We start from the raw sequence: 13,248 nt of genomic DNA on the forward strand, positions 1-13,248 counted from the left end.
ATAACGAGTAGTGTGTAGACCACTTCACAGTTACTTGTGAAACTTATGAATGTCTGCAGAGGCCAGAGACTTTTTCAGGCTTTGGTGCCTGAAAAGCAAATTCATGACTTGCATGACGATTTGAGAAACTTTCTCGTTGCTGCATGAACGTGAGAATCCTGTCATTTGAGTGCCTCCCCGTGGCATCCTTCGGTCCCCAAAACTGGTCATTAGGCAAAATGCACCAGTCAGCCATGCCTGTGACCTGCGAGGTCTCGCTCCTGCGGAGAAGGCTGGGCATTAGAATTCCGGCAACTCACCGGTGATCCTTGTGCGCGGGCAGGTGGCAGCTGTTGCAGGTCAGGAGGTCGCACGTCTCGCAGAAGAGCTCCAGCGGCTCCTGCTTGTGTACGGGGCACATGACGCCGGCATGGGCACAGTAGGCAGAGCCTGCAGGGCACCAGGGGATGGTTAGCCGTTAGCCGTTACCACACAGATAGCTTCTGCTGGTAATGCAATCCAATACGCACTCTGTGTAAAGTATAAGACAACTAACTAAGGGAGTGGATTATGATACCACTTGACCCTTGGAGTGAGCAAGCTATGAATTCAGAAGCAGCAGATAAATAGATTCATTTAGCCATGAATGGTGGAGACTGCAGGATTCAGAATAAAAAGAAAAGTGGGCTATGAATTCAAATTCATACTGAATTCATTAAACATTCTGCCCACACTTGCCTAAGACATTTGGGCGCATTGAGCGATCTGATTACTGTGAAGTATGAAATGTCGAACAAAATAGGCTACAAGATGGCAAGATGGAGCGTGAAGAGCTGCTCTGTGGCTGGAACAGAGCATTTACACGCAAGACTCAACTACGGCTTCATTAAAACCTTGTAAATACATCCCTGGACTCTGCCACGCATCACTGGTGCAAAGGTGAGCTCAAAGCCATGGGGAGCAGAGTTCATTTCTGATCATTACCCTGATGTGTTATTACAGACTTTAGCGCAATGAGGGTCTGACGTGACCTGGGCTGCTTTTTAAAAGCCGCTGCTCTGTCAGTACAAATAAACGGAATACACAGAGAAAGAGAGAGAGAGAGAGGGCTTGAGAGGCGATTCTTTTCATATAAGCAGACATGACAGAAGTATCTGAGGAATTTCTTCCAAAAACAAACTACAGGGATTGTGAGGATCACCACATAATCTCGTCTTGGCAAAAGGGTGATGCAATTAATAGGATAATAGTTGACTGGGATTTTGTTATTGTATGTCATGAGGGTCCGATCCCATCACGTGTCATCAAAACATCCAACCCATGTGCCAGACAAACAACACAATTTGTGTATACATGGCACTAATGTGCACATTGTTTTCAAATTGCAACACAATTACTTCCCAGAATGACTACACAATGTTTTCAGATCAGAGCTGTGGGATCTCAAGGCTTTTTTGCATGACCTACATCCTCCAGAGCCAACTGTCAGTTGCGAGGAGGCTTGCTGGCCTGACAGTACCTTTGGGCTTCAGGGGTTAGACTCAACGACGCTGCAGCAAACTCTCACTCACTCACACATTACTGATGACGCTGGAAGTGTGAAAACGATCAGAAGCTTGAGCAAGCCACGCTACGCTCTAACGACTGACCACATCCTGCTTACAGGTCTGCGCTCTCACCCGCATCGCATTAGATTCTCACAAATAAAAAAAAGACAGAAAAAAAAAATCTCACACTTCGTACAGACAACAAGAAAGACACACTGCGATGAGCTTATTAAAAACTCCTCTGTCAAGTTACTTGGCTAAATGCTGGTCAGATCGCCCTGTGATTTGCTCAGCATTTATCTGTTTCCAGAAAATGGGTCACATGAAAAATAAAACACCATAATACATCACAGAAATGGTTATTCACATTTTGTTCGCATGGGGATGCATTATTCAACAGTCCTTCTCCTCAGAGAGCATTAACAAGCATAGATAAAGAATCGACTAAAGCAAGCCCGACTAGTGTGGAACCAAAAATACACGGACAGCCACAAGAGAGAAGAGGGAGAGAGAAAAAGAGAGAGAGAGAGAGAGAGAGAGAGAGAGAGAGAGAGAGAGAGAGAGAGAGAGAGAGAGAGAGAGAGACACAGACCTTTGGCGGTTTCAGGAGACATCCCGGGACCGCCGGACCTTTGCAGAAGGCCCAGTTCTGAAGTCTGGCCCACGGGTCGGAGGTGCTGGTGCAGGTCAGTGCACTGATAACACAGCCACCTGTTGCAGGAAGTGCACAGGCTCTGTGCCACTCGCAGGTCCGCACACTCTGAGCAGCGCTGCAGGAAAAGAGGCGAGATGAACACACCAGATAAAGATCATGAGCCACCTTCATTACTCCAACGCAAATTCAGCATGTCTTTTTACCACCCAGAGCACAAAGGGTTAAAAAGTTTGTTGAGTCTGGTGAGACTACACGAGCCCTCTCTTTGGAGAGAGAGAAAAAAAATACAGACAAAAGAGAAAACAGCATTATTTCCATTTGCACTGTTGCTGGATGCTTTGAAGGAAAGGTTTTTTAATAGGTTTCATTTACATTTGTATAGAGAATGAATTAGAATTTGCTCGCTTGTCTGTTACCTTTGAGGATAACATAGGCACCCCTGGGGGTAGCTGCTTAGTATGGGTGGGTGGGGAGAGGAAGGGGCTACCATAATAACAACAGTCTTCAAATTCTATTCAACAAATTGCAATACAATACAGTTGGAAACTGATTCATCAGAACTCATTAGGACATGAGAGGAAGTGTGTAAACACTGCGTGACTCCTCACATTTTAAGTAAAGGTTATGTCATAGAGGATTACTATCAGCTAAGGGAAGCTCTAAGACCTACTTCGTCTCTATTTGACATCTGATTAGCTCCTCTGTGCTCAAAGGACGTTAATTCATGCACAACGGCAGGGATAAACAGCAGCGAATTACAATACCATTTCCTGCACCTCCTCATTAATGCAATAGCTAACCCTATTAAAAGCACTGCACTGCACGCCATGCCTTCCCCAGCTAAACTACTGAGCATCACAGCAAGCAGAACTACTGTCACATAGGGGAAAGAAGCAGTAAGGCATGCACCCAGTAAACACACACACACACACACACACACACACACACACAGAGAGAGAAACAGAGCTGGACAGAGAGAGAGAGAGAGAGAGAGAGAGAGAGAGAGAGGAGAGAGACCAAGAGATAGTGAAGAAGGGAAAGAGAAAGAGGGTGGGAGAGAGAGAGAGAGAGAGCGAGGGGGGAGAGAGAAAGATGCAAAGCGCTCTGACTGAAGCGTCTTACCTTCTCCATGTCAGCGGCAGGACTGGGAGGCGTACGCTGCTGCTGCGAGGGCTGGCGGCTCCTCTCCTCTCCACTCCGCTGCTCTGCGCCCCTCCACTCCGCTCTGCTGTGCTGTCAGCCAGGCAGGCAGGCAGGCAGGAGCGGCTCTGACGCTGAGGGGAGGATGGAGCTGCACAGGCAGCGGCAGTAGCAGCAGCAGCAGCAGCAGCAGCAACAACAGCAGCAACAGCTACGGAGGCAGCAGCAGCAGCAGCAGCAGCATCGGCGGCGGCAGGAGCCCACTCGCTCACTGCTCAGGCTGCTCAGACGCACGCTCAAACATACACACACACACACTCACACACACACACACGCAGACGCACACACTCACGCAAACCACTCCTGCAGAGGGAAACAGCACACTGAGCGAGGTCAACCTTCAACCCTGTGCATATGCTTGTGTGTGTGTGTGTGTGTGTGTGTGTGTGTGTGTATGTGTGTGTGTGTGTATCCCTCTGTGTGTTGGTGGGTGTGTCTGACTATAAGCATGTGAGAATGTTTGTTGTGTGGTTATGAGTGAGTGTAGTGTGGTCTTAAGTTTGTCAGTGAGTGAGTAGGTGTATGCATTAACACTGCGTGGGAAGCGTGTGTGTGAGCGTTTGTGTGTGTGTTTGTGTGTGTGTGTGTGTGTGTGCGTGTGTGTGTATGTGCGTGTGCCATGTCTCACTAATGATTGTGTGTGTGTTTATGTTTGTTTGTGTACTGTATGTGTGTGTGTGCATGAATGCTTAAAATGTGATGATGTGTTTGTGACTGTGTGTGTCCTCAGTCCAATCATCTGACTTAAAGAGGGACTGCAGAAGAACTGCTCAAACCTGACAGGCACCCTGTCCCCTGTTTAAGTAAGCCTGTTCATAATAATTGGGAATTAGGGAGAGTCGATAATTGTTTTTCTTTTTTTTTCTAGGACGAGCTATCCCCGGAAGCCCTTCCTAAAATGGCAGGAGAGGGCCGAATGACCTACAATGCTGAGGAGAATGGTAAGCACTGCAAACGCAGGCAGGGAGAGGAGAGAGGAGAGAGGAGAGGAGAGAGGAGAGCAGAGGAGAGGAGAGGAGTGAGCGGGCAAGTGAGCGGGAGAGAGGGAGTCGGTGGCGTAGTGCCGTTGCTCTCCTTCCTCACGTCTGGATCAGCACAAGGAAGGGACAGATCCCTCTGGGCCCACACACACACTCACACACGTGCACACACACACACACACACACACACACTCTCTCTCTCTCTCTCACACACACACACACACACTTTCTCTCTCTCTCTCCCTCTCACACGCACACACACACACACACACACACACACACACACACACACACACACACACACACTTAAAAAAAAGAAACAGGTCAGGCACTGCCGAGCACCAGATGGGAATAGGATCTACTCATAGGATGCCCTTCAAAGCGTGAAATCAATTAAGACCTTATCACAGTGTTCCATTGCCAATATTCCATCTCTCCACACAGAGTTGGCACCATCTGATATTAGCTGTCGAACTTTACGAAGGCATAAAAAGCAGAGACAAGATCTAAAATGACAGACAAAAAAACGGTGAACTGAACTGAACTGTGAGGGTGAGCTGTTTATCTGGCATCAGCACCAAGAAAAACAACCGCACAGACGCCTCGCAAGGAAAAAAAAAAAAAACACGAAAAAAGAAAAACACACACCGACATGAAACCGCATTTTACCGCCACCAATCTGCCTGACAACAACCCCTGCAGCCTGACCTACAAATCTGACAACTTCCTCTTCCTCTGCTCCTCTTCGCAGGGGAGCTGAAGCACCGCCCCGTCCCCTATTGTGTGCTCACAGACCCACTTAAAACACAATTAGTCCATCCTGGCGCTCACGCTGCCTCGCGCTCAGCGAGCGGGTCTGCATTTCAAAACTAACGCCCCTCTCTCTCTCCTCACCCCCCTCTCTCTCTCTCTCTTATCCCAATCTCTCCCCCTTCCCCTTCCCCACCACCACCACCACCATCACCACCACCACCACCAACCCCCAAACCACCACACACACACACACACACACCCCCTCTTTCATGCCCCCGCCACCGTTTCGCTTTTAAGCCAAAGAGCTGTGGCGTTTACCTCTCCCTCTCCGTCAAAGATAGTGGTGTTTGCCTGGCTAAGTGAGTCCGCAGGAGGGGGAATATTTCAGGCTGAGTGAGCGCGGCGTCTCAGGAGAGGGCACATTAATAGAAGCTCCAGTGGTGTTATTTTTTCTCCCATCCCTTCCCCTGGAAGTGCACCTATGGAACATCCATTAACACTGTGGTTATGGGATCATGAGCTGGGAATGTCAGGTACACCGAGAGCTCACCCCATCACTCCCCAACACTTACGAGAGCGTTAAGTGCCCTGCCCACCTATAAGGTGTTATATTAAATTATTATAATTGAGAACCCTGTGGGTCCCACTGCTACAATTACAACTAAGTTACTACATGCATTTCACCAATATTATAAGTAGCTCAATATAATTGCTAAATGTCATTATATTGTGAGTTGAGGAACCTGTTAAGGAATTATAAGAATCAAATATAATCGCTTTTGTGCTTTGACACCATTGTAAAACATTTGAACCGTTTAGTTACCAGACTGATCAAATAAAATGCCTCTCCACTGTAAATTTCACAATATTAAATTTTGATGTCACTCCATTAAAAGTGTGATATTCCATGACACAGATCATTAGGTTTAAATGCCTATCAAATTCTGTGACAGTCTGGTTTCTATCAGAAAGTCTTAAGGTGCGCTCCAATTCAATAAGATGAAGTGCCTAGCGTTACTCATTATGACCGCCACATGGTGTTGCCACCTGCTATGTGAAGAAAATAAAGGGTTTCAACTGTTTCACTAGTGTCAATTTACCAAAGAGATTTTATTTGATTCACTTCATAATTCCTTAGAAAATAAAGCACACTTTCCAAGTCCCCCAATCCCCTCTGCCTGACACTGCTATGTTATGCAATTATAGTGCTCCTAGTTAATCAAATATGGAACATTTGCTGCATATCAGCATTGATATTTCACCTTGACTATTAGCTGAGACACTGATCATCTACAGTACTGTATTTTATATTGGATAATGTTTCTGTGTAACTAACTTATATCCAAAGCGATATGGGGGGGCAGTTCAAGGACACAACGGGGCCACCCAGGATTCAAATCTACAAATATTGTGGCTACTGCAAGTTAGACAAGTTACTTTGCCACTATACAGTAGGATACACTACTACTGCATGGTTTATTTGTAGGGAATCACAAGTCTACACTTTAGCTCTGAGTTCAGAATTGTGTCAAAAGCCCCCCTTTCTCAATAATTTAGTTGTATCTGTCTCTTACAAAGGAACAAGACCCCTGTTACCTGGTTATTCTGCTCAAGGTTCTCTCTGCTAAAATTAAGGGAGCCCTTGTGCTTTTAGAATCCTGCTGTAGCATAGGTTAAAACTCTGCAGGTATCCGTTTGCATTTTGATGTAAAATCTCAAACCAAAAAATACATGTTGTCATTTATTAACTATTGATTCTCAAGGTCATCCATCATTAGGATTTGTTCAAGGGTTGAGTGAATCAAGATCGTCACTGTGCAATTCACTCAAGTCATAACAGAAAAGGCAAACTGAGGAAGCTGGAACCCTGAAACAGTTTCTAGCAACGCCATCAAATAAAATCAAATACCAAAACAGGCCCATCATATCATCTGAGGATGTTTAATGAATCAATAGAGAGTGATTTCTCCATTAAGCTTCCTGATAAGCAGGATAGTGCAGATCAATAAATCCCTCCTCCTGCTACTCCAGAGCTATGCGACTCATCAGTCAGGTGAAACCCGAAGTGTGGCCCTGGTCCCTGTTTCTCTCTATTTTCTCCTTATTTGGTTGTTTGCCTGTATCGTAGGCCCAACCTCATTTGACCCATGTCATTTTATGTACAAATGCCTGCCAACAGAATAAACGTAATGTCTTCCAGATTTTCCTGGCAGGGCAGTTGGTGAAGGTATTGGTTTTCAGTCTGGTGCTTAAAGGTGGCCTATAATAACACAAGACTATTTCAACCTGCATCTGGTAGACGGTTCCAAATGAGTCTGAAAGGCTTTTTAGTAATTGGGTAACCTACACACAAGACAAACGGTAGGCCTACCTACTCTCTGGCTTTTCCCCATTGTGCCTATAAATTGTATCATCCACACCAGTAGATGGCGCTGTTCAGCTCGCATAATAACATTTCGACAAGTTATTTCTTTACAGAAATTCTTCCTCTGTTCCCCTTCTTTTTCGACCGACCATCTCTCAAGATGGTAGGTACTCAGGCAATGTAACTCTCTACAATATTAAGTATCTGTTACCATCCTCCGTCCTGATGCCTGAAAAAATGTACTCTTGACTGTGCATTACTTAGAGGCACTGTCATGAACACATGTAGAGAGATATTTTCATGTGAGTGAAGTAGCGAATTATGCTAGGGTCGTCACCCATCCACTGCCTTAGTGAACAGTCTGAAGAGCTCAATGAGTGGTTAATGTTGCCCATAGCCTACCATGTTTTTCAAGCTTACTAGGCCGAGTGATAAATGTTTTGTCTGCTCAATTCCAGCTTCCACCCTTTTAACTACCCTATGCTACCCTACAATTTGCTTTAACTTATTGTCCTGAATATTTACAGTTAGGTGCCAACTCTGAATGCTAACGTTAGCCAAGTAGACGCACCCGGTTAAACGTGATTGACAGTCTAGTCCAGCTGTTGACAGAATGATGAGGATGACTTTTTATTCTTTCTTTTCTCCCCGCACAGCCCACGAAAAAGACCAAGACCAGAAAGCTTCGTGGACATGTCAGTCATGGACACGGCCGTATTGGTAAACATAACATCATTTCAAACTATATCTACCGGTATAGCGAAGTTCAACGTTAGGTCAGCCATAGCATTAATACGAGTCGAAGCAAATAGACGAAAATGTGTATTAATCTAACCTGCTGTCTGTCTCCGTCGAAACGCCCCTCAGGTAAGCACAGAAAGCATCCTGGAGGTCGTGGAAACGCAGGAGGCATGCACCATCACAGGATCAACTTCGACAAATAGTAAGTAAGCCGTTACCTTGGCAGTATTTTGTGATATATTCCACAGTAGTACGATGTGTGACCCTGATAATGTTAAGAGCAGTTACACGTTATGTTTTATTATATGATAAGCCTTTGTTGAATTTGCATCAACAATAAAGTAATTTCATCGAACCGTTTTATGACTAATGAGGTACATTCAGCAGCATGGTGCTACATCAACTGCAGTTATGATGGATGGCTACATTTGTGTGAAACCGTTGTGACCATAGATTTCACTCTAGATGAGATTGACCCTAACTAACCCCAACATCCTCTTGCATAATATGTGCTGGTGAACCTCATCAAATCTCATCTTCATTGGGCTGTGCATTGAATGGCCTTTATTAAAATCAGTGGTTAAAATTGAACACTCCCCTTGCCCCCCTGAAGAACAGTGACCAACCACGGGATGGACACTCAATGATGCAGTGTCTTTGCTTTGCTGGTCTTGGTTTAATTAGTAAAGCAAACATAGGCATTTTCACCTGCTAAATAAATTCAATTACTGATGCATCAGGCATCAGAGAGGTTACCTTTACCAAAAGCAGTGTTACCAGATATCAGGAGAGTAATAAGCAACCAGGCATTTGAAAAGAAGAATTTGAAAGAAACAACTTTGCTCTTTAAAAAAAGAGCTTGGGCGACCAGGCGTGTAACACTATGTATGATGCTACCTTCAACTCGTATCTCTGGTACATCCATAGTAGCCTCTTTGATAATGACGGTGTGGCGTCGGGAGGAAACAGGGTTCTCGATCATGCAACTGGGCAAATGGTTTTGTTGGCTTACTACAGTAGACCAGGTATAGTGGAGAGAGACCAAAAAGGGGAGCAAGCCCAAATAAGCAACTGCCCAAAACACATCCCATTATAATAAGCTGACTTGATCACTCGCTTGACCAAAAGCTGCGTCATAGGTTTTGCACAATGTAAAATCATTATTCTGTGTATGTGTGTGTGTCTGAGGGAGAGAGAGAGTGAGCTGATGTAGTCTGTGTAAACTTGTGCTTACCTAATGTGTCATCTCCATCTTCACCGTTCCCCTCGTCCCCCAGCCATCCAGGTTACTTTGGGAAAGTGGGCATGAGACATTACCATGTGAAGAAGAACACCCTCTACTGCCCCACCATCAATCTGGACAAGCTGTGGACCCTGGTCAGCGAGCAGACCCGAGAAAACTACAGCAAGAAGCCAGAAGGCCCTGCCCCAATCATCGACGTTGTGCACGCTGTGAGTACTGAGTCCTTGCTGGCAGCTCTTATCTAGATCCAGGGGAGCGTGTCATAAAGTAGGGTTCAGACCAGAGATTTCCGACGAGACGGGCCGCGACGTTCTAAAACCTTGCGACTGCGACTCGTTGGTTTAATGTTCTGCGATGGCTTGCAACTACATGCAACTTCTAATTCACATCGCTGCAACTCAGTCTCGTCGCGTCGGGAATCTTTGGTGTGATGGTAGTCATAGCGTTATTGTAGACATGCAGTTATTGTTGCTATAATGAAACTAAAGCGGTCATAAAAATCTGCGTTTTATTTCTTGTTCAAAGAGGCTTTCCATTCTCTGTCATCATACTAGTCTTATGATGTTTTTTGTGAAGCAGTTTAGGTCACAAATTCACATTTCATTGCTTGTTCTAAGAGGCTTGCCATTCTGTCATACTATTGCTATAAGGTGTTTTGTAAAGCACATTTGTAGGTCACAACTGTACTGATGGAAAGTGTTGAGGATAGCCTCCTCCTGATATGCTGTGGCGTTTGTGTACCGGAAATCTCCTAGTTGCTACTTCTCTTGTTCGCAGGTTGTTATATAGACTAACCACCTACGTGTCCTATGACTAGCCAAATCTCTATCACACGTGTCATAGAAGCATGCAGTAGGGCTGCACGATATGGAGAAAATGTCTGATTGTGACGGCGGCGGGGGCAGATTGCAACGAATTGCGTTTCAGACAGTGGTTGCAATTGGATTTGCGATATCATTTTTGAAAGTTAAACTTTAGTTCGATATTCCAAATGATGGGCCACTTCTGATTGGAGAGCATGCCTAGTGCATGAGAAGCACAGCAGCACTCCTGTTTGGTGAGCTTCACTGTCTGTCACACAAGGAGGATATAAAAATCATAGATGTGACGAGTTTAACCATTGTGACCGATGCAAGCTGCACAATTAATTGTTGCCTGTCCAATTAGCTAATTGCATGAGTTAACATCAGTTAATTGGGCAGACCTAGCATATAGGCTGTGTCTGAAGCATAAGTACACACGCTGGGCAGTGTGCATTTTCCGGAAGTTACGTCAGAATAGACTGTCCGACTGTCAAGCGCTCTCACTAGATGGGTACTTTGTTTGGCGTGATTTCCAAGCGTGCATCGATGCATCTTTTTTGGCCTCAGATATCCCATAATCCATTGCGCAGCGCAGGTTAAGGTCCATACGTCATGCAAATCGTCAACACACCCCCCTCCCCGACTCAGGTGACGCCAACTAGTTAGTGCTGTCCAAATGTAGGTAGGGTCGCATACTGAGGACCAAGCTAACTGAGACGCTACTGGAAAAAAGGTACATCCAGCGTGCGCGCTTGACTTTTGGACACAGCCAGAGTATATCATGAGATTTCAGCAATGGTAGAGATGTGGTAGCGCCACCCTCTGGTTGGCAGTAAGCCTGCGCTTGGGGTCCCCAACTCACCATTGCGAGTCTGTTTTGCTTTGGATAAAAAGCTCTGCTGAATACCAGCCGTCTTTACCTTTCAGATTCTTGTCTTTTTGTTGTTGTTGTTGTTGACTATGATTTATTTGTGATCATGATGACATGGTAAGCTTAAGATTCTGATACTATCTGAGCCACATCCAGGATGTGGCTAGAATGGTATCCAGGATGTTGCTAGGATGTTATCAGAATGTTGAGTTGGTGACGTTTCACCTGCGAGTGTTGAAACGGATCATCAATAATCATCTGAGCGGATTGAAACGGATCAATAACAAGGATTTTTGATTTAACCATGTGATGGGGTTTCCCAGATTCCATCCCATTTTGTGTGCACGGACTGGCCACTCGCTCACTCTCCGTGTCTCTCTCTCTCTCTCTCTCACTCTACGTCCGTCTCTCTCTCTCTCTCTACAGGGCTACTTTAAAGTGCTTGGCAAGGGCAAGCTTCCTAAGCAGCCGGTCATCGTGAAGGCCAAGTTCTTCAGTCGGAGGGCAGAAGAGAAGATAAAGGAGGTTGGAGGAGCCTGTGTGTTAATGGCATAAATGCAGTCAATGGACTCTTTGGTGTAATAAATTGTATAAAACCCATGATATGATTTTGTACAGATGTCATATATCAAAGGCGTTGTGGACCCTGTAAATGATAGTGAATGCATATAAAAGAATTATGTCCCCATGGTGATGTTTTTTTTTGTTTTTTGTTAAAGTGCATGTAATGAAAAGGTGTTGCATCTTTAAATGTTTTAATTCAAAAGCTTTATTTTAAAACATTTGACTTTGACAAAGCATTGAAAGGCTTGAGCAATAATTTTCTTCATATGTTAATGCATGTACAAAAACCTCTAAAGATGCATCCTCTTTCAACATTTTCTTTCCATGAAAGGTTAACCCTAACGTTAAATACAAAACTAATCTCGACATCTGTACATCTGCTCTACACACATCTCTCCACACACACACGCACATACAGTACACACACGCACATATCAAACTCACCGTCAGTGGTTATTCAGACACGAAAATGCACAGTTGCTCAGTACCATCCTACTGAAACACTAGTTCATAAACATGGTACCTAAATATAACGCACTACACAGAGATCATCACAGCCAATTTACAGTGAAATATGTACAATGGTCAAATGCGCATACTGTACTTTTTGTTTGACATTCTTTTCATTCAGATCAGATTAGACACAGAAAGTAAACTCAAAGGGGGAAACTGCTGGCATCGACCATGCAAAGTAGGCTTATCAGTGAATTTACAGTTTCTATTGTCAAGTAATTCATTGGCCCCATGGTGGCATTCCTTCTGGTACAATGATATAGTCCATCAAAATTGCCCAGATAGAAGTAATGAATTCCTGCAGCAAAGAACGTTCGATAAAGTCTGTTTCTGCAGCAGTCTGTTTGATGTCCTTCAGTTCTTCAAAAGCAGGATTGAAGCTTTGTTTCTTTGGTTTCAGCAAATGACTCCCTCAGTTCTTTTTATGGAGGAACTTCATTTTGTTCCCTAGAAAGCAACAAAAGAAAAGAAAGGAGTATTGTCTTATGGCGTAGACTCTCTTAACGTGTGCTATGTACAAATCCCCATATGAAAGAAATCGAGAAACACAAAAGACAGCACAGAGTTAAATCCTCTGCCTCTAGTACTTCTGCAGCGCTGTGTCTCTTACCTAATCCTTTCAGGAACTTATTTACTCCACTCTGTTCTGTGTCTGGTAACTCTTCCAAGTACTGCTCCACTCTTTGCTCAAACAGACCTGCCCAACAGAGAGACTTGTAAAAAAATATGTAACCACAAGACCCACAGCATTCATCCAGAAAAGTGAAACTCTATATAACTGTTTGTATTGCTTGGAAAACTTGGAAGTTTTGAAGCTGCTCTACAGTGAGCCACTAGATGGCACTGCTAACCAGTAGACATAATTCTTGATTGGGCAGATTGTCATGATAGATGAATTGTGTTGTACGATGGGTTGCACCTAGCGATTATTTCATAGTCGATTAATCTGTTGATTACTCTCTCAATCGACTAGTTGTTTGATCAATGATAAGTCAGAAGAAAGTGAAACATTGTTTATCAGCGTTTCCCAAAGC

The 13,248-nt window shown here is 44.5% G+C and overlaps 2 protein-coding genes across 5 annotated transcripts in view; one reads left to right on the plus strand and one right to left on the minus strand.

Annotated features, from left to right (window-relative positions):
- Positions 1-7,577: 7,577 nt before the first annotated feature.
- LOC134095786 (large ribosomal subunit protein uL15) lies at positions 7,578-11,816 on the plus strand. Its single transcript, XM_062549469.1, has 5 exons — positions 7,578-7,642; positions 8,136-8,199; positions 8,347-8,422; positions 9,498-9,672; positions 11,564-11,816. The coding sequence occupies exons 1-5, from the start codon at positions 7,640-7,642 to the stop codon at positions 11,690-11,692; spliced, it is 447 nt and encodes a 148-aa protein (XP_062405453.1). The 5' UTR covers positions 7,578-7,639; the 3' UTR covers positions 11,693-11,816.
- A 74-nt stretch (positions 11,817-11,890) lies between these two features.
- The window catches only part of dennd2b (DENN domain containing 2B), a 54,444-nt gene continuing 53,086 nt past the window's right edge, over positions 11,891-13,248 (minus strand). For all 4 annotated transcript variants that reach the window (XM_062549466.1, XM_062549467.1, XM_062549465.1 and 1 more), the window contains 2 exons: positions 12,825-12,911; positions 11,891-12,661 (listed from right to left, as the gene is read on the minus strand). In XM_062549466.1, coding sequence (XP_062405450.1) covers positions 12,627-12,661; positions 12,825-12,911 — 122 coding nt within the window. In that variant the 3' untranslated portion in view covers positions 11,891-12,626. The remainder of the gene's footprint in view (positions 12,662-12,824; positions 12,912-13,248) is intronic.

This window comes from Sardina pilchardus, chromosome 11, assembly GCF_963854185.1.
Source record: "Sardina pilchardus chromosome 11, fSarPil1.1, whole genome shotgun sequence".
In the NCBI taxonomy this organism is placed as follows: Eukaryota; Metazoa; Chordata; class Actinopteri; order Clupeiformes; family Clupeidae; genus Sardina; species Sardina pilchardus.

What these genes read in the sequence shown, in the direction of transcription:
- LOC134095786 (XM_062549469.1), top strand. An exon ending in TCATGGACACGGCCGTATTG is followed by an intron (nt 8,200 to 8,346) that starts GTAAACATAACA and finishes AACGCCCCTCAG; the next exon opens with GTAAGCACAGAAAGCATCCT. An exon ending in AGGATCAACTTCGACAAATA is followed by an intron (nt 8,423 to 9,497) that starts GTAAGTAAGCCG and finishes CTCGTCCCCCAG; the next exon opens with CCATCCAGGTTACTTTGGGA.